General features: G+C 48.8%; 2 protein-coding genes across 2 annotated transcripts; one reads left to right on the top strand and one right to left on the bottom strand.

Moving 5' to 3' along the window:
• Window positions 1–7,408: 7,408 nt before the first annotated feature.
• Window positions 7,409–12,784, bottom strand: LOC117592225 (neuropeptide CCHamide-2 receptor). Its single transcript, XM_034285860.1, has 6 exons — window positions 12,363–12,784; window positions 10,551–10,770; window positions 10,317–10,483; window positions 8,979–9,172; window positions 8,788–8,908; window positions 7,409–8,116 (listed from the first exon to the last, which is right to left on the bottom strand). Exons 1-6 carry the CDS (start codon window positions 12,713–12,715, stop codon window positions 7,699–7,701), a joined length of 1,473 nt encoding a protein of 490 aa, XP_034141751.1. The 5' UTR covers window positions 12,716–12,784; the 3' UTR covers window positions 7,409–7,698.
• Window positions 12,785–15,855: 3,071 nt separating this feature from the next.
• LOC117592224 (uncharacterized serine-rich protein C215.13) lies at window positions 15,856–17,554 on the top strand. Its single transcript, XM_034285859.1, has one exon. It carries the CDS (start codon window positions 15,927–15,929, stop codon window positions 17,514–17,516), a length of 1,590 nt encoding a protein of 529 aa, XP_034141750.1. The 5' UTR covers window positions 15,856–15,926; the 3' UTR covers window positions 17,517–17,554.
• Window positions 17,555–21,650: the final 4,096 nt, after the last annotated feature.

Below are 21,650 nucleotides of genomic sequence, written 5' to 3'. Positions count from 1 at the left end.
GTGGGAACCCCAATCATCGCAATCGCCTCCTTATAATCTGCCGACATGTAGAGCAATTTGTAAAGCGTTGCGTAAACGTGAGCTCCTGATTGAAATATCTCCGGCAAAGCAGTTCCTCACGAATACTGTCATAGCCAGAGCTCCGACCCAGGACCACAGACCTGGCTGAAAATTATAAATTCGCTGCCTCAACTTTTCGCTGACGGTGGATTCACCATTTTTTCTATACACGGTACTCCAAGAGTTAACGGGAATATAAGATTTGTAGTAGATATCCATACGTAAAGACAGCAAAATATCTACACTGGTTTCTTCTCTGTTTCCTTTTGTCCCTTGCTTAATTTATTTGCTGTACCTTTCCTCACACAAATGTACATGCATACATATGTATGCATGTATGTAAGAAGAACATTCGTAGTTGCTCTGCTTCTCTCTTTCCCCTTCCGATATTCACTGTTGCATTTCGACCGGAGAAGAGCGACTCAAATTTAAGTGCTCAGCTTCTTCTCCCTCTCCCACTACATGCCAACACAGCTGCAGAGCAACATATTTCCCCTCCTCACCATTTACAGTTGCACTTACAAGTGGTCACTCATCAAACGCATAGACGCAGAAGAGAGCGAACACAAAAGACAAATACACTAGAAAGAGAGCATATGTTCTCGAAGCCAAGCATCCCCCCACGCATTCAAATCTCCGCCGCTCTCATTAAATTTTTTCGGTCGGAAAAAGCGTGTGGTTTTAAGTTAGCTCCGGGTTTCGGGTCGCGAAAATCGGGAAAACTATAAAAATCAAACGGGAAAATTGTCACGTAGTCCATGTTTGTGATGTAGTGAAGTGTTGCGGTGAAAGTGGTCAAAAATTCCAAAAAAAAAGTTCCTGATCAGGAGTGGCGGCAGCCTTCATCAAAATGGCATACATACGGCGCACGAAAATGGAGGCGATAAATTAAAGTGAATGTGCCAAAGCGAAAGTGGAAAGTGTGCATAAGCTAATTATTCTATGCATACAATTTTTTTTATTGTCACGTGATCTGTGGCAATGTGTGTACGTGTGGTAGTGTGTGTAAAAGGCAGAGGAATAATGTGGCAACAAGTGAGAGTGAAAAGTGCATTGGACATGTAAAAAAGTGGTGTAGTGCAGTGAAGTGGCCAAAAATGGCAAGAAAAAGTTTCTGATACAGTGGAAAAATAAGGCAATAAGTGAAAGTGAGAAGCCGCAGTTGTGCAGTGGGGTGAAGTGGCCAAAAAATGGCAAGAAAATGTTCCTTATCATCAAAATGTCTTACAAGAGGCAGATCGGCAGAGGAAAAATGAGGCAATAAGTGAATGTGAAAAGCGTATGTACATGATGTACAAAATTGGCTAAAGTGAAAGTGCAAAGTGTTGCGTACATTTGATGTACAAAATGCAGAATTTTTTTTCGTTTGGTCACGTGAAAATGCGGCGCAGAGTTGTGGCTCAATGTGAAGAAGAGCAGAAAACAGGAACAAGGAAGGAGAGCAGAGCACTCTCTCGTACCAAGTGCCATGGTGAGGTGAGGTCTTGGGTGATCTGCCTCTCTCTCTGTAGTGTATCCCAACGAAGTTCAGTGCTATTATGCCTCACCTTATATTAATCTACCCAAAACGTGTGCTCTTATTGAAATGTGGTTGGAATTCTTTCAATTCCTTTGCTATGTGCGTTTTCGTCTACTTACTCGTTTCGTAAATCGTTCTCTCAAAAATCGGTAACGCATTCTCACGATCCCGTTAATTCTTCCGTTGTAATCCCGTAATCGCCGACTGCTGCCCATGAAAACATTATGGCATAATATTATTGCCCAAAAGGTTAGTGAGAGCTTTTCTACCTTACTGCTTTACTGTTATTATTTTTATATTTTATATATTCTTGATCCATGTCCGCAATGCTAGTTAGCACTGGGTATCAAATGGGTGACTTCTCTCAACATTCCTCATAGTTTAGTTTTTCAAAAGCGCCAGCAAACTTATTGCCAAAAAAAGAGTTTGACTCTAAAAGTTAGGTATTTACCTCCGTTGGAAGTTTAGCTCCTGAGCTTTGACTGCACAGCCATAAAGTCGTGTCGACAATGTTGGCCAATGGGGAAGGAGTAGAAGGAGTAGCACGGAATGTTTAATATTGGTGCAAAGTTTCTGCTCGTGATTTTGTTGCAGCGGTGAATTAGTTTGGTCGGGTTTCGGGCACTAAAACTGTATGCAGAAGCAGCCAAGACAGATTCCATTATAGATATTGGGTATTGGCAAGGGAATCGGTCCGCTCATCTGGCGTTTGGTCGGCATTAGTTAAACAATGTCCGGGAGCCATTCAAACGCACTCCAAAGCCGCTTAGATCATCATCCTAATGATAAGCCAACAGCCAACACAAGCTGAGACGGCAGCAAAGACGAATCAATCAAATCAATCCGATAAAGGCCCGGCCCAAAGCAATTGTTTGGACAACACTTGTCTTATGGCTGTCCAACGAACTGGAGAGGGAGTAGGGGACAGAGAGACAGAGAGGGCGGAGTGTTATGTCAGCTGTCCATAGCTGTAAAATAGCGAAATAGCGACGCGTGTATTTGCATTCACATTGAATGCTGAAAGCCACAACGAGCCTTATTACCAAGTTTTATCCAAGTGTCCCCCATAATCGTAAAGATGGCAAGCACCATTCCGTGCAAGTGGGTTCCCATGGGGGTAGAGAGCAATTTGTATCATGGCCAGTTGCCCGCTACCGAGCTGACGAAACAAAGGATGAGAACAAGGATATGGCCACAGCCCGTCGGAAGTGCATGTGAGCCATGGGGAAACCGACTCCGACGGGCACTAAGAAGAAATCGAAACGGAAGGCGTCTCCGGGTCGAGTCAGCGTTTACAGTTCGATGGCATCGATGTTAACGACACAGCGAACACTACAGTAGAGCGGTTGAATCAGTGCTCCATCTCATATAATGGGGCAGTCGATGGGGCAGCCGGCAATGCAATCACATCGATCGGGGATTGATGTACCCACAAGTAGTTGTTTCATTTTCATCTACCATTCAGCAGCGCATTTTGTGCCACTCAAAATTTAAAATCTTCGTGCACGCCCTGACCATGAATACCGCCCCCGCCCCCGCCCCCGCCCCCTCCACCATACCCATATCCATACCCCTCTCCATTACCGACCCCTTGCCAAGTGGGGCGTTATAGAGTTACGAGTCTGCGTGGCTGTTTGCCTGTTTGGAATCAATTTAGCGGAATGTAGCCAAATCCCCAGTACGGCCCTCAAGATATACTCCATCCATGTCGGGGCTGTCCTGTCCGTGTGTGGGCGGACCTTGAGAGTTTTTGTGCCGCTTTTTGCTGTTGGTATAAACTGCTCCGCACATGTGGCAGGCACTTTGCATTTCTGGCCCAATTGATTTTTAATGGCTCTATGCTCCTCCGACTGAAATAACAAACACAAATTCGATTGATCAACGGAAAGTTTTTTGGGTCGCAAAATATTGAAATGACTTTCAGAGGGGGGGGTGCCAATCCCCGCAGACAAAAATAAAGCCACTCATGGTGGGGTCCTACATGGTCCCCAGTACCCGACTTTGCCTTCGTGTGAGGGTTTCAATCCGCTTGGGAGACGCCGCAGCTTCCTGCAAAGCTTCCTGCAAATCCCATCAGTAACAAACAGAGCGAACGGTGCATAAGGAAGATGCCCAGGTGCCAGGTGCCAGGTGCCTGACTAATTGCCCTCCATATCATTTCCAATTACGAACCGCGCAAGTACGGTGGGTCGGGTCGGGCAAAGGAACAAAAATGAACGCATTTTGAACCTCAACTTTTTGCCTCATTCCTCCGAGGTATTCGCTTGATTGTTGTTCTAATGAATCTGCGCTGCTTCCGTATGCTTTTCCATGTCACTGTAACTTGACCCAACACCACCTCGATTCCACTTCGTTAATCTCTCCTCTTGCTTGGGCTAATGCTGTTGCTACTGTCATTAAATAAAGTGCGTTTGCATTTAAGCCGACTTTGGGGCTGTTCCTAAGCCTATTAGGGGGTGTTCCACTCGCACCCCTCTCCACCATCACCATCTAACACTGCCGAAAAGGTGGCCCTCCCTGTGACTGGGAGGGGAGGGATGCTTCCTTCCCACGCTGTCCTTTCTCGAACAAGTGTTCACTCAAAAAGTATGACAGTTGCCCAGAATAGGCCACTTTAACCAAGGACACGGGTATACGGTTTTTCGTTTCATGGAATTCTTTTGATTTAAATTCATCGATTTGGCCTTTTGCCATTTGCCTTTGAAGAGCTCTCAGACAAACATTCATTTCCCCCAACCCACCACTTCGGCACCACAGCATCAAGGGCTTCGACATCAACATCAACATCGACATCTACATACATCCCACTTCCCTCTTGACTCTCGGCCCGTTGTGTGCTGGGGCGCCGCAACAAATTTCGTTTCCTAATGGGCCTCCGCAGTTTCCCTTTGGCAAACAATTTCAATTGATTCCATTTTAATGGATAGATAATATAATGTTGATTTCGCACAGCATAAAATCGAATGCGAATGCGAATGCGAATGCGAATGGGTGGGGAATTTTCAATAAAGGTGAACATTTCGGTTAGCGAATCCAACTCCAATTAGCATTCATCTAAAATTCATTACATAGCTGTCAAGATTCCCATGAATTGTGCAAAATATTCATGATGCGAACAGCACTTCCTTCCTGCTTGGGCTTAAGCAGACAGACCGAGAGCACATTTAATAACCGAATCGGACTGCTAGCCGAGCTGTACGAGCGTTTATGCCTTAAAGAAAAATGATAGCCATCAGGCGAAGTCGGAATAGGGCCGGAAAGGGGAAATAAAACCACTTGCTGGCTGGGCTATGGCCATGCCCATAGACATAAACAGGCTCAAATGATATTTTTTCTTGCTTTTCTTTGGCCGCAATCAGAACACGAGACTCCTGGACCAGCCCTTTTCGCCAGCAGACACATTTGTCTGCTGTTTCTGCTGCTGTCGAGGAAGGAAAAGGAAAGCAAGTTTTTCTTAGCCGGGCTTACAGCTGAACAGCAATTAACAAGGGGAACAGAAAACACAATCAAGGGCCAGGATAAACAAGAGCTGGCAACTGGCTTTCGAGAGCATATTCCCTTGCAGCATTCAACAATGTTCAAGGCGGGAAATTGTAGGGGCATTGTTGCGTGTTGAACAAGAATAAAAGGGAAAGCGTCGTGGAAGCACAGGACGAGCAGGACAAGCAGCCTGCCTGTTTATCCGGGGACATTCTACATAATGAGGAATTATGAATGCGTGAACACATAAAAGATGCCGGGATAGATGAGGGGGCGGCCTAAGCTATCTGCCCCCTAATTGTTAGTTATTGGCCGTCGATGCCATAAAGGATGTGCCCCATCCGGCCAGTAAATCACTTAGGGCGGGCCACTTGGTGAGTAGAGAGAGAGAGAGAGTCTAGAGACCCAAGACAGTCAGGCTCTGCATTTGATAATCAGATTACCACACATGCTGTACGTACATGGACATGCCCATCGAGCCCTTTCCTACTTTGGCCTCATTTGCATGTGCCATGTTAGCACCAGCTGCACAGCGCAAGCACAGCACTCTAGAGCCTCTTGAGCACCTGGTGGCAACATGTGTAAACTGTTATTCTATTATGCATGCGAAGGAGGAGGAAATCCTCGTAAAATCTTTGTCGGAATGGCATGCCCATTCGGAACTTTCCCTAGAATCCATTCATACTTTATGCCTCTGTTTACGAGTATTTACACCCCACCACAGCCCACTACCTTAACGAGCTTACCTTCCGACTTTCGGAGGCCGTAAACTTTCAACTAAACTGCTCGGATCCGGTGGCAGGCCACTCCATTTGAAGTTGTCGATGTGGCTTCAGCGTATAATTAGCTAATTGTGCGTCCCATTGAGATGGGACTCTGCAGATCTCTGTTTTTGTGGGCAAATCAGAGGCCCATCTGTGGTCGCAATCGCAATCCATTAATTAGCTTCTCGCTGGATCAGGCTGATGCCCTTTGACTGTGGCTGTGGCTGTGGCAGCGCGAATTATGCCTCCACTCTACCGCTCGAACTGTGTGGCAGTGTGTCGGCCTCCGTTGTACATCCAGCCCACAGATCTGGATTTATCTCTCAGGAGGGGCCCTGGGCTCAGTCCGTCCCGGCTTTGATTTAGAGCAAATGGGTCGGGGCCATGCTGGATGGACAGCGGAGTGGCATCACTGCCCAGGGGCCAGTTGAATGGCTGGCCCCACATTTATTGGATGCCAATAACTACACGCATTGTCTCGGCATTCGTTCTGGGTGGGTGTGTGGGGACTGGAGGGGAATGTGTTCTGACTGTTCTCCGATAATTTAGGCAGTGTTTTGCCAATTTACATAGAGCCCACGGCGGGGGTGACTGCGGGCGAGAGAGCAAAGGCGAGTGCTGAGGCCTGTTGGCCTCCTGATTGGCATGCCATAATGAAATTTGTGCCTGTGTGTGTTTTCGGGGCAGATTGCATTTGGCCTTGTCCATTTCCTAGAGTTCTGTGTGCTCGTTGCTCAAAGAAATTCTTAACTAAACAAATGAATAACATTCTCCGACATTTTCCCAGCATTCCCTCCCCCCCGTCTGCGCGCTAGAACATTCCATAATTATACATCCAATTATGTTTTTATTCGCATTTCAAAAGTTGTTATTATTATTAGCATTTCAGCATTTCAAAGTGCAACTTATCCATTGTGTGTGTGTGTGTACATTCGGTGTATTGTGTAACCCAAAAGGTCCTGCCTTTCCATGGGTCGTAATTCTTTTCCTTGATCCTTTATCCGCTTCTATTTTTGCGGCTGCTTCCTTTAGTATCGCCTCCGGTCGCATTCGTATCGATTGATTATGCTGAAAACCGTTAAATTAAATGGATTACTGAGCCTGAAAAAGGGTTCCGCTCTCGTTTCTCCTGGTGTAATATTATTTATTATCCTAATATCCATTGAAAGGCAAGCACCAAATCGTCCATTATGTACAGTCGTAGGCCTGCAGGGTAGAGGCCTTCAAACAACACATTCCGCCGCTTCAACATTTATGGAATTCATTTATTTACACTGCAGCACTTAAGCCATCGTTAAGTCTATTGATATTTGTGGGTTACATGTACGTTTACGTTTACGATAATTAACAGAGATTGCAGGTGAATTTTCACTACGTTTTTTGTTCATTTCTGTGGTTCATTATATGCTAGTTTATTGCACGATTGCTATTGTGCTTAGTGGCCGACTTAATTAACACATCACACACGGACTAAAGTACGGAAAGGGATAACACATTTATAACATTATTATATATATAAACGAATCTACGACATAGTAACGGATAATAATAGCAAATATATGTATGTATGTATGTACAGGGCAATGCGCTATAATAAACTGCAAATTATTTGCAATTGTACCAACGGTTGTACCATCGATTGAGCAGCCCCAAAGCTTCCAATTGGGTAATGGGTGTCCCAATACAATCCAAGGATTGCCCAGGGCTGGTGCAAAAGTGCAGGGGGAAGGTTCTCTCTCTGTCTGTCTGTCTGACTGGTTGGGTGGTGCATACACAAAAGTGAGATCAATGGTGCGCTTAGAGCTGCTCGTCGGCGTGCATGGAGACAACCACCTCCACCTCCTCATCCTCCAGCAGCTCCACGATCAGCGTGCCTCACCTCTTCTCACTGATGGTGGTGGAGCGTCCGGCGGATCCGGTACTTGGGCCACTGCCAGCAGCGGCAGCTGTTCCACCATTTCGGTGCTGCAATGGCATCGAGTCCTGCCGGTGGAAGCTGCCACCACGCATAGCTCCACCTCCACCTCCACCTCCGCCACCTTGATTATTGTTCATGTGCAACGAGGCTCGGAGATTGCCTCCTCCGCTGCCGCTGCCGCTGCCCACGCCCACATACGTAGAGCGACGCATTGACATCACGCTGGTGTTTTCCATCATCCCAGTGGCCGTGGAGTGCTGCCGGAGGTGCGGCTGCCGCTTGACGCACATGCAGCAGAGATAGCGGTTGAAGTGCTGCCGAAATACGCCGGACACGCAGTAGAGTGCCACGGGATTGACGCACGAGTTGAGGAAGCTGCAATTTCAAAAAGAGGAGCCATCAGCTTGCCATCAAAACTGCTGAATGAAGAAGCTGTAGTCGAGCTCGCAGGGGAGAGGGCTGCTGAGGGGATGTTTAGCCATTCCGAGCATAGCTTCAGTGGCGTCGTGCCCTTGGAGATGCCTGCTCTAGTTTATGGAATTTTATTGAAGGGTTTATATGGTTTTCGCCCATTTGCATAATATGTAAATTGCTTTCAGTGTGGCTCCTCCTCCGCAGCTCTCCGTAGAATTTAGCCCCCAAATTGCTGGCTGGCACACTCATTATTTTCAGTGTTTTACGGCGCAAAGTGACGCCCAGCGAAAGCTGTCGACAAATATAAATTTACTAGCAATTTGGCAGAGGGATGCAGGGGGTCAGGCATAATCTGTTTCAATTAAAAATTCTGCCAAAAGTCAGCGCTCGAGGCAATGCAGGGGAAACCTGTTTGTGGGAAAAACGTAACTAAAGAAAGAAGAGAGAGAGAGAGAGGAAAGCCAACTGCATTCCTGCCAGCTAGTATATTCTGTGTGCGCGCATAAATTGTGACTCCCTCGAGGCAAAGAATGCCAACCCCAAGAAGAAGAATGTCCCCCAGCAGCAGCAGCAGCAGCAGCGCCATCAGCCAGAAGAACTGCTGACTCTGCTCGATTGGGTTGAAGTCTCACCTCGTGCAGAATCCCACGATGCGAACCATGTGCCAGAAGCTGTCGAAATCCTCCTCGGCAGTGGGATAAAAGTGGTACCACAGCTCGAACACGTAATACGGAAAGAAGCAAATGAAGAACACTGCAAGAGAGACAAGTTTAGAGGCAATTATTGGAGTGGTCAAAGCTGAGCCACCATCGCACACACTCACCGACCACGAAGGCAACCACCATGCGGGCCACATGCCGTCGGGCACGGGCCTGTGTCCGGCTCTGCACGCTCAGCTGCTCGCCGGGCATGTCGCGTGCGCTCATATGCAGCCGCTTGGCCATCATGATGTACAGCACCGCAATGATGCACAGCGGCACCACATAGTAGATGGAGGCCTTGGCTGCCATCATATATCTGCAAGAAACTTTGGTTACTAGGAGACGGGATCTCTGGTCTACAGTTGATTAATTTCACTGTCCCTTGGGCGGCTGTGGGCCTCTGGGCTGGTTCCTCTCTGGGATCGTAGGAGTCGATATCGTAGGAGTTGCCATGCCTACTCCTACTTTCCGGAAAACATTTCAATTTAATAAGAGGATTTCGACAAATTCCTGGCATTCCCACTCGCTCGTTCTCTGGACATATACGAGTAATATGAATGAAGATACCGAGTCGGAGGAGTAGTGGGGATTGGGGGACATTCAATTACTCCTCGCATGGTCATAAAAAAACTGAAAAGTACGGGCTCGGACACTGGACTGGGACTGGGACTTGGACTGGGGACACTGAAAAGCTCAGCTTTCCATTTCAGCTTTTCCCATTTTCATGCCATTTTGCGGGTCTTATTGCGGTCCGAAGCACGTGCCAGAAGCAGCAGCAGCAGCAGTAGGAGTAGCATGAAACAAAAGACTCCCCACCATGATGATGGGCATGAGGGAAAATATGCTTTAAATGAGAAATTAGCGAGCAGATCCGTGGCAGCCGCTTCCCTTTTTTTCCCGGATCCGCGCAAATTACATCACAGACAGATTATGTGGTGGCAACAGCTGGCGAAAGGAATTAAGTGGCAGAGTCCGGGCAGAGCCTGCGGTTGGCAGCTGGCTGCTGGCATATCGTGGGGACACTCCAATGGGGGAACCAGCAGCACGCAGCAGGTGAAAGTTGCATTAAGGAGGGTGGTGCATTAATGATTAATGCCCTTCTGAAGGGTTACAATGCCCCCTGCAGGCACCTTGAAGCTGTTGCGGCTTCTGCTCGAGCTGAGATAAGATGGAAAACTTGTACTCTAACGGGGCTACGCAGTCCTCATAAATTGGGGAATCTATGCAGAGAGGCCCCAACCTGGCAAAAGGAAAGGAACGGATTCAGTCAAGTGGCTGGCACTTCTGCTTGATTGGACACCTTGTCCTGAGGCCTGTCCTCGCCCCAGTGCCCGCCCCCCGTTGTATTATCCGCAGACTAAATAAAGCCAAATGAGGCGAACAGCTGGCAAATTGGAAAATTGGCAAATTGATTGCTGCCGCAGGAGCTCGTGCCTATTCCCTCACTCCCTTTCACTCACTTTGCATAAACCTTGGAGCGGAAGGGCGAGCAGACTTTGATGGTGCCGTTTCCGGCGGCCGTTGGCATCGGGTAGACCTCAATGTCGGACACCAGGAACGATGGCATGCCCAGCAGTATGGCCATGATCCAGATGATCACGGCCGTGAAGACGGTCAGCGGTTTGGTCTGCAAAAAGACATGCAAAGAGATTCAAGACAATGCTTAGCGTGTTGCTGTTGCCTCCTCCACTTACCTGCAGCTTCCTCAGGGGATTCACAATGGCACAGTAACGCTCGCCGGAGAGTGCGGTCAGCGTGAAGACGGACACACCGATGGAGATGTCCTTGAAGAACTCGGTGATGCGGCACATGTTACGCTCAAAGGGCCAGCTATCCTGGGTGTACACAATTGTGGCAACGGGCACGCACACCAGAATCACCAGTAGATCGGCCAGAGCTAGGGATAAGATGTACCTGAAAAATGGGAGGGGAGAGCAATCCTTCAGTGTCATTCCCATTCCCATGCCGTCTGTCCATTGTTCGCTCACACGGAAAGAGTTCTCTTTTGACTCAAATTTGTGCCTTTGTGCCTGCTCATTCGAAGGGGTTAACCTTGTCAGGGGCAACCAACACTCTAACACTAACACACATAGACAAATAGACAGACGGACAGACAGGCGGACACGCTCGACCGCCTCAACTGAAAGGAATGAATTTGCCTAACAGGAAAACGAATGGAAATGGGTAGACTAAAACTGTAACAAACGAACAACTTAAAGTAACATTTCGGGCAGCACTAAAAGTTGTGGAAATTGTTGCGGAATTAGTAAAGTTCGCAGAGCTGCAGGCAGCGATACATGGCAGCCAGTGGTAAGGACTTGTTGCGCAAGGATTCAATTGATTCGACACACAATGGGAAACCCACAGGACGCTGGCTGCCAGCCATTTAAGTGGCGAGTGAGTGGAAGATTGGAAAATTCTATGCCTGCAAATCGCTTTGACATTGACACCAACGACCTCCAGTGCACCGTTTGACTTGTTCTTGGGAATCGTTGATGGGCTGGTGGACTGGTGGACTGTTGGACTTCTCTGATTGCATGAGGCATGAATCAAACTCTCACGAAGTCTGGACTGCGTGAGTGAGTGAGTGGGAGTTGCACGGACGAGGGTGCTAACTCTTTGTTTTGCATCGTTGGCCAGCGACAATGGCCAGCGTCATGGCAATCACCATTACAATTAGGGGGCCATTGATTGCAGTTTCCCAATTGCCACTATTTTGCAGGCAATCAGAGCACCTCCAGGGCTCCACTTAATGGCAACTGAATGGAGTACCTACCAGCCACAGCCATTCATTCATTTACAACGAAAAAAGGGGGCAAAATGGATGCTTGTTGCACGACAGACACACAGACAGACAGACAGACGGACAGTTCACATTTTGACTGGGGCAGAGGAAAGTTTTGATTGAATTTCTATTTGGAATTTATTTGAATTTTGTCAAGGCAGAAACGACTGAGAGACAGAGAGGTACAAGTTTCCAAAGTTAATACAAATTTGCCTAGGCCATGTTGTCGTCAGCTGTTGGCTGTTTGGCTAGGTCGGGCGGGGGTCTCCCTGCGTATACGTTATCTGTCGGGCATCCTTTGTCAATATACATTTATTGCTGTAACTGCTGTAAAGTTAACAAGAAAACGACATTCAAACTTTACCACAAGAACACGAGCGACGGCAGCTTGTGGATCTCAAAACTAGAGAGTATAACTTGCGGCTGACATTTGCCTGCCTAATTCATTCAGTTTGAAAGTTGTTTGCAACGCAGACAGCATATTGTCAAGCAACTTTTGGCAACTGTTAATTCTTAAAGATTGTCGCAGAGTCGCGCCAAAGTGTGAGGCATAGTCCACGACATATTCATCTAGGGAAACAATCAAATCAAATACAACCTCATAAGTCAACCCATGAATTTTGAGTGGCTATTCCCGCCCTGCGTGTTGGCGGAACTCATTTACGGCTCGAATGTTTGTGGCATTATTATTTATGGCTGCCCCCACTGTGCTCGGACTTACGTGTTGGGTATGTTGCGCATGGAGCGGTGCCTGAAGAAGATGATGACCAGCGTGCCGTTGCCCAGCACGCCCACAATGAAGATGAGCGTGTACAGCACGCTGACAATGTATGTCTCCGGGCGCTCCAAGACGGGCACATACGGCCCGTTGCCGCTGGCATTATGCTGACCCAAAAACGAGCCAGCATCAGAGTCAAGGCTCTCATTGCTGGCACTCCCACTCCCACTCCCGCTTCCAGGTCCACTTCCACTTCCATTCTGCCCATTGGCGGCACCAACACCGCTCAGATCCATTGGGGCATATGCCAGACTGGCGGCCACAGACTGGCTCATGTCCATTAGGGCGGCGTACATGTTTTAACGGCGGCAGATGTCCTTTGGCTGTCCTTAAAATATCTCTCTCTCTCTGTGATTCTGCTCTTCCGACTCTTTGTCGTGTCGTTGGTGTGTGCCTTTCGGTTGCGTGGCTCTTTACGGCCTCTCGCTTTGGCCACTTCCGTTTCCGCTGTTTCGCTTTTGTCGAAATGCTCGGCACTTTTGCTTCCACTTCTGCGTACCCCAAGGGTGCGTCTGTCTATGTCTTCAGGAGCGTTGCGGTCTGCACGGTTTCAAGGGCGGTGCTTGCTGCCACAGACTCGTGGTTTATTTTCCACATTGTGCCACAAGAGTTGCCTCCAGCATGGGCTGAAAAGAGAAAGAGCATAGGCATTTGAGTGGCTTGAACTGCACTTTTGCCGCATAAAGCAGAGGCAGATGCTGGGCAGCCGCAAGCATTTGCATTACCTATGAAAAGCCCATAAATATTACGCATACGCAGCGTCGCTGTGTGCATGTGGCTGTGGAGATAAAATTTATGATTCGACAGCCTGCTGCATTGTCGTGTTGCAACTGCATAATAAAGAATCTGCTTAACATGGCAAAGCGCTGGCCCTGCGGCAATCAGGGTACACGCATCCCCATACACAGTTTGCCAGATAAACTCCTAAGGAAAAACAAACCCAAGGCTGAGGCAGGACAGGGCAGCCAATTATTTTGCACTCTCCCCCGCCTGCAAACTAATAGAAAATCATTCGTGTAGAAGCGCAAATACATGTCGCAATCAGACGCATTTATCCCCTAAAAAGAGAGAGAGAGGGAAGCCACGGACTAGGACAGGGACTGGGACACACGAGTGGCTGAGATGGCATAAGGCTGAGGGGCTTATCTCTCTGTCTCGCTTCCCCGATTTGCGAGGAGGTGTCTGATGTGTGGCACGGGGGTGATCCTTATGTTGTTTCAATTTCAATTTGATACTAGATTGCTTTAGCCATTGCTGCCATTCGAATGCTTTCCATTGATTTCGTTTCTATTTCGTTTTCGTGTTTCCTTTTTTTTTTTTTTCGTTATTTATTTATTTTTATTGTGGCCCACGAGGCGTATGCGTGATTGCCAACCGCCAAGTAGGATGCCAGCATCTCATTCGAGTCTATTTTCGCACAAATTCAATCAGCCTGGAGACTCCAAAGTGCACTACGACCCCCGGCTCTGCTCTCTCTCTCTCTCTTGGGTGCTGCGATTGCATTCAGTGGAAGTTCTCATTAAATATTTACCTGCCAGAAGTTTTGCGCAATTTGAAGGTGAGGCCATAGTGCTGCTGGGCCTTTTATTTACTTTAAATTGAAGCTGACCAAACAGCGCAGAGAAATAATTAATGTTCGGGCCATTAAATTCACTATTTGCTGCCTGCTCCCCTTCTGGCCGGAAGTCAAAACTCCGCCATGCCCCATGCCCATTCCCTTACTTTGTTTGCCGGCCATAAAGCGCTTGACCCAGAGGCCTGTCATTAAACCCGTTACACGTGGACGCTGCCGGGCAAACTGCCGAGCGAGTATTTACCGAGCCAACAGTCAGACCCTTGCCTACGGGTGGGGCAACCGTCAATTGCTCCTGGCAAATGGAACACTCTCGACAATGCCTCGCATAGAAATAAAATATAATTCACACAGACGGAATCTCTTGTAATCTCTTGTAATTTTTTATGATTTTCCTGCCCCTCCTCTCCCAGTTTATTGTTGCAGAAAATGAACCAAATCCCATGGGTCTGGCAGCTGCTGCTGCTGCGAATTTTGATTATCCGCTTTACCTTTTGATATTTATTTGCATATTTTTTAAAGGGAGTCCCTCTTGATAAAACTAACGTCATGCGGCGGCTTCCCTGTCACCCCACGATAAATTCTATCCGCCAGTCAATTATTTATGCCACTAAAAAACTTGTCAACAAAAAAGAGAAGAGAAGAAAGAATTCATCAGCCAGGGAAGGGAGCGGAAAAGTTTTTCGCTTTCGTTTTTTCTAGAGATGAAAACTTTTGAATTAGTTTTGCCGGCGGACAAAGCGGAAGTGGAACTGGAACTGGAGACGACCGAAAAACTTAAAGGTTCCGCCTGCGACATGCAATGGAGGCTGATCCCAGGGGAGTAACGGCCCAAAGGAGAAATGGGCGTAATCTCTCAAGAGAAATGATTCAACTTTGGCGTTGACCTCAATCAATTAAAGTGAATTCCATGTACTAGATGCGGCTCTAGCCTGTCTTGGCTTAAAGTATTTTGCCCCTAGAGCGGGGTGAGGTGCGGGAGTGTGGCTGTAAAACGCCGCCTTGGTGCCGTCGCCCGTTAAAGGTGTTTCAGGTAACAGCATTTGTTTATGGCCTAGGCCTGCGCTGAATCTAAATTGTTGCGAGCTAGCGGCCCAGGCAATTACAGTTCTCAGAAGGCGCTGCACCGTGGGCACCCCGTTGTCAGGACGTTGCCCCCCGACAGGCGGCACCCCGCTGCGTTCCACGACAGAAGCCACAGAGCGAGACAAAGTCGGTGGGGATAAAGCAGCTTGTTGTCTGTATGCCCTCCTATATGTGTGTGTTAGATAAATCATAAGGCAAACATAATTTAATACAATTGCGTGCCTGCCTGGCTGCGTTTTTTCTTTTTTCGTTTCTCATATCTCATATCTGGGCGCTGTGGCAACGCGGCGTATGTGTAATGCGGCATGCGGGCTAATCATACTCCGCACGGACGGCGCAGTCAAGCCGAATAACAAGCACGGCAGGCACGGTCGGCGATCTTAAAGAGAAAGAGCTGCGAGCAAAGCTTGAAGGTTTTCGCAGGCATACGAAGCATCCATCAGAGGGAAAGACTGTTGTAAGCGCTTCTAATTAGAGTCAAAAATAACGAGAGCATGACGGGAGGAAGGACGAGAACCTGCTCTGCTGTTTAATGTGCGCTTCAAGGTCCGTCCATTATGTAAATTTCCACGCGGGCAGGGCAAAATATTGACAAAATTATGCGACATCATCGCTGAGGCGCCAGCGGGCAGAAGGCACGGGAAGGCAGGTCCAGCCATTTGTCGTGATGGAAGCTGACAGAGATGGACAGGGGTAGGTGGAGCAGGAGACAGGCAGGGCAGCCAGTAGGCCAAGAGTTTCCCATTGAGTGATTATCTTTATTCGATAAACTTGCCATAAACAAAGTCCACTTTAGTTTAGTATCCATCATCGTTTGGCCGTGAATCGTAAAATCCACAGTACCGAATATGTCGAAGCGCGTGAGCATCATTCTGCCCGGGGAGATGGAGCCGCCGCCGCCGCCGCCGCCGCCGCCACCGCCACCGCCGCAAGTGTCACCAAAGTTGCTGGTCAAGAGCAGCCTGCGGAAGGCTTCCAGCAGCCTCTTGGCACTCCGGACTACGTCCAGCTATCAGCCACCAGGCACCAGGCTCAACCCGCGAACCTCTTACACCAATCAGCGGAGCTTGAGCCTCCCGCAGACGACTTCAAGCAACAGCACGAGGAGCGCCATGCATATGACTTCCAGTGGTTGGTCCTCCAGCAGCCGCAATTACTTCAGGGATCCCACAAACACCAACACCCAAAGATGGATTCCGGCTCCGAGGATGGGCTCTGACGCCGAACAGCAGACCAACTCGCAGGACATTTCGCAGAGCGACGTAACCCAAGGGACGAGCATTTCCACCAAGTCCTCCGTTCGGAGTTTCCTGGAGAGGGCCGTCAGTGTGGTGGGTGCAGGTTCCACGACATCGCTCATAAAGTTCTTCAACTTCTTCAGGGGGGAGAGCAGCAGCAGTGCGAATAGTCAGCCAGAGCACTCCCCACACTCCAGCCTCAATCCCGCCGAGTCTCTGACTCTCTTTCGCAGGGAAGAGGCCTTCCCTGACGACGCCAGCTCCGTGCAGCTGCAGCGGAAGAGCAGCTCGGGAGAGTCGCCCTCCTTTTGCCCCAGCTCCCAGCCCTCTGTTGTCTCGCTGAAGAAACCCTCGACCATGAAAGTTCTTCCCCAATCCAGTCGCAGGTCCCTGGCTAGCGTGGGAAGGAGAAGCACCTCCAGGTCCCGCCCGAGCGTGCCGGAGTTTTCCTTTGCGCTGGTCAGCACCGATGGGACAATCAATCCCGCAGGGGAGGCAAATCCAACGCCAAATCCAAGCAAAGGCCAAACCCCGGAGCCTTCGAGTGCCAGCAAAGGCAATTCCGAGCCGCCCAGCAGCGAGCGCTGCGGCTGCTGCCACTGCGTTCACATGCGGCATGCCGTGGCGCAGGTTGAGTTCATGGCCTCCGACGAGGGCCAGTGTCGGCAGCTGCTGCAGCTGGCGGCGAAGAATTTCTTCCTGGACATTTGCGCCATGTCTGTGGTGCGGGAGCGGATCCTCAACGATCTGCACGGCACCGGGCCGCAGCGGCCTTCGCCGCGGATCAGCTACCCCTTGGCCATCACGAGTGCCCGCCGCATGGACAAGCGCTCGCTGGCCATCGAGTGGTTTGTGCACGACTACCGCGACATTGCCCACTACGAGATCTACGTGGACAATGCCCTGAGCCGCAGCATCTACAATCCGCGAACCCTCAACACTGTGCTCCTCGACATAGATACCTCCACGTGCCACAAGCTGCGAATGCGTCCGGTTCCCGTGCAGGGCCGCGCACCGGGTGCCAAGCCAGAGGACAGGATGGTGCAGCAGCTGCGGGAGCTCGGCATGGACAGCGTCACCGCTGGCACCCTCTGCCAGTGCCTCAAGCGGCAGCAGGACGAGCGCAAGTGCAAGTCCATGCTGGATTTTTGGACAGACAGCGAGTTCCTCTACCTGCCTGGGGAGTGCTCTCGATCCTAAACAAATGGTTCCAATAAATTCTGATTACGTTGTTGAAATCAAGGGCAGGGATTGGCTAGGGGAGCAGGCAGCAGCCAGCAGCCAGCAGCCAGCAGCTGCGTGCTGCCATAATTGATTACATTAATTTCGGCCAACTGCTGACTAATCACCCGACAAGAGTCTTGCAAATCGTCCCTCGATGGGGTGTCCTGCCCGCCACCTGTTTGTATGGGCCCATGGCCCATCTCCCATCGCTCAAGTCGTCCATCTGCTGTCGACTTTATTTAAAAATTTATCGTAATCTGTGCAGGCGGCTGGCTGGGTGGCTGTCTCCTCCCTCAGGCACGCCCTCCGGCATGATGAAGCTGTGTCTGTGTGCCTCTGCCTTTATCGGTGGACAGCAGCCACCAGCCATGGACCAGCAAATATGCGTACTGGTGGTATGTACTGGCATTCCCGGAGTCTTGCCCATTTCATTCTGGTCTCGGGATCTGTCAGTGATTTCGGTTACGATGTGGCGTGATTAATTATTTGGCAAATATTTGAAATGGCACAACACAGAGAAGCCCTCTCTCCACCTCTCTCCTGCTGCCGGCCAGCTGCCGCCTTTGGTATGGAAATTGAATGAATAAATAAGGAATAAATACAGAGAGAGAGAGAGGGAGAGGGAGAGAAGAGCCCCTGTCCTGGGAAGTAGAAGAATATTTTAATTAATATTCGTTTGTGTTTCGATGCGTTAGGCATTCTTTTGGTCATGTGATGGACAGCTGGCCACCCTCGCGCACCCGCAACTATTTGCTGCTGGCTTTGTTCTGCTTTAGCCTGCCTCTTCCCCTGCCCCGTGGCCGCTTGATGGCCCGCAAAATAAACAAATAATCTGCGTACTTCATTTTCGAATATTTTCATTTATTTTGTGTTGTATTTTCAATTATCGATAGAAGCTCGCTCTCCCGTTTTGCAGCTCATTTTTGTACGCTCTCAAGCATAATGTTTTCTCTTCCGGGGAGTCCATTCTCTCCGCGCTGTTGCCACGCGGCAGCGTATACGTAATTTTTTATAGTCACATCTCGGGGCGCACTTTCAATTAGTTTTTATGGTTATTATCATGCTCCGACACCCTCTGCAACACCCTCTGTGCTGCAAGCAGTTGGCCAAATATTTTAATTGATTTCATGTGGCAAAAGCCAGAAAGCTGCTGCTGCCCCCGTCCGTACTGACAGTTCATCTGTCTGCCCCGAAAACTCTTGTGTAAATATTTATTGGACAAACATCCACAGACAGACAGATAGACAATCCCTGTCCGTCAGCACTGAGATGTTTACCGCGAGGTTTGGTCAGTGTCAGTTCATCTGAGAGAGTGAAGCATCATCGACTCTTGGAAATGTAATGCAGAAGCAGCTTATGGTTTTGTCTTCCAGCAAACACTTTATTGGATCAACTCTAGCTGGAAGATTCCTTACTTGTAACCACTTTACAGGCACACAACCCTTTTTTGAGACCGGAAAAGTGCTCTGGCACTCGTTCGGAAATGCATTACAAATTGTTTAACTATGACAAGTGGGTCCCCTGAGTGCCAGCCAGCCCTGTTCACCGATTGTTTGGGGCAAGCAAACGTTTCCATGGAGGGAGCTCATGCCTCCCCTTGGACTGTCGAACACATTTGATGCATGGAGGAGGAGTGCCGATTCAATTGAATTTTCGCGATACTCTCTCATGTCTGGCAGCAATAGGAAAGTGGGAAAGGAAAGCAATGAGAGCTGGCCACACATAGGAGCAGTGAGTGAGTGAGTGAGGAATGGCACACACACAAACAGAGAGAGGATGCGGTTCAGGGGGGTCCATGCCATGACACAGGGATAACAAGAGTGACAGGAACACGCATGTAAACACGAACAAAGACGATTGAAGCGGAAAACCAAAGAATACCAGCAAGGAGCAGGGCAGAGCACACACACATGACTAAGGGATACGAAACTCTGATATGGGGGAGACATTTGAGCACGGAATACAATAGGGAAGGAATAAGGAATATTCCCTGAATTTGGGAGGCTCTCTCGCTCTGCCGAAATTCCATCAAATGCTGCATCGCTGTTTATCCTCTAAAATTTCTGGGAAATTATAAGCCAATTCCTACCGGAGCCATATATGGGGATGTGCTCCATTTGGGTTGCCCAGCGGGTGTGGCGGCTTGTGGCGTGTGGCTGGGCTTTGGGTTTGTTCCTACCTAAATTAGCAGCGAAATGAGAAAAATAAAAGCCAGCAAGCTGGAAAGTGGGAAATGCAAAGCGACCGATGCAGAATCCGAACTGAATCTCAATCTTTATGCAAATGTATCACTTGCTCTTCTACATTTGATTTTTGCTCCCTCTTTTCATTTGCATTTCTCACTCTCCCTCTTGGCATTTCCTTGCACGAACAATGAACTGCGGAACACGAATAAAAAGAATAAAAGATACAAAAAGATACAAAGGATACAAACATCTTTGTTTAGCAGAACTCTCTCTCCCTCTGTCTCCCTCCTTGAGCTGTTATTTATGGCCCTCTGTGGTTCGGACACGCAGAACGATTTTATGATAAATGGCAGCGAGTTAATCATCATCGCTGGTGGGAAGTGGCTCCCAGGGAATGCCCCGAGGAAAGGGGTGAAGGATTACCTCTTGACCCAACGCTGCTCCAACACTGCTCCGACCCTGCCCATCCCCGCTGTGACGACAATGCCTGTCCGTGAGAGAGTCCACTCTGATTTCCCACAGATATTTAACAGACTCTACCTGACAGGGCGGGGGAACGTTGGACAGTGGGCAGGGAGCAGGCTTTCCTTCTTGATTAATTGAGTCCCCCCTGTTGTCCATCGAATCATCATCAGGAGCAGCCTCAACCAGTTGATCCCGATGTGACAACATTTGCAAAAACATTCGATGGAAAGTCAACTCAATAAATCATTTGTCGGGGACTGGAAACATTAGCAGACAGTCGCGAGAGGAGCCGCCGGAGCAGCTTCATTTATCAATCGTCGGAAGGCGCTTCGAATCACAAAGGCAAATGGATTCCCAGGAACTGAGCAATAGCAATAACGTCGCGTCCTCTTTCTTCCCCTCAAACAGGTGTGTCCTGTCGCTGGAATAGATGAACAAGAGGCCCCAACAGGAGGCACCCACGCAGCTGTCAGCCGAAATATACCCAAGGATGCTAACTCCATGTGCCTCGATTGACAGCCAGCCCGCCTGTCAGCGTCTGATTTCGTACACGAAAGTCGACTCTGGCTCCAACGCCCGTTTCTTTGCATTTATTTAATTTCCTATTTATGTCAGGCATTACGTACGGTTCATTCTCTTCATTTTACATTCTACAGTTGCCAGTCCGCCCATTCTGACTGCAACGGTAATTGAATTCTCCCGCATGGCAGACAGCTGCAGCCAACAGAACACCGAAGGATGCTCGACAGAGCAGTGCAAAAAGTGATTATTACATGCCAACAAAGGAACGGAGAGACAGCACACAGGAGATGTGCCTTTCCAGGTGTCAGAAGAATGAACGGGATTCAGTCCCCTGGACTGAATCACTAATCAGATGGGACCCGCCTAATGGACAGCCGCCTGATGGCATTCATTTGGGGAATGGATATGGATATGAGTATGGATAAGGCAGCTGCTGGAAACTCACTGCATATTCATCAGTTAATAGATGCCTCCGCTTTGCATCGGAGCATAATTAGGCTCCCATAAGGAGGCTCCCTTTCTCGCTGCCTGCCTTTTGGCCATTAATAATCAGCGCGGGCATTAATCAGTTTTATATGGCAAATTAATTTCTGAGCCTTGGCTTATGCGTGGGCCGGAAAAAGCCAGCGCGAAGGCAGCCAATTGGGATTTGCTTTAAAGTTGGGAAAAAATCATACAAATCAGGCAAAGAGATGCGGAAATGATAGCCATTGGGAATCCCACATTAAAGTCGTTCAGCCTGCTGCCGGATATCCATCTCCCGATAACGTTGAAATTCAATAAGAAGTTTTGGGAATGTCCCCAACAATGCGATAAATCAAGCTCTGGGATGCGAAAACAAAGGAAGTTCAGGCTCAGACATGTACATACATTCAAACAGTCGTCTTTTGTATATAGAGAGCCCATAAATATCCATTTCTGTGAGGAAACTGGTACT

This window comes from Drosophila guanche, unplaced genomic scaffold (genome assembly GCF_900245975.1).
Source record: "Drosophila guanche unplaced genomic scaffold, DGUA_6, whole genome shotgun sequence".
Taxonomy (NCBI): Eukaryota; Metazoa; Arthropoda; class Insecta; order Diptera; family Drosophilidae; genus Drosophila; species Drosophila guanche.
This window is presented reverse-complemented; position numbering and strand designations above follow the sequence as displayed.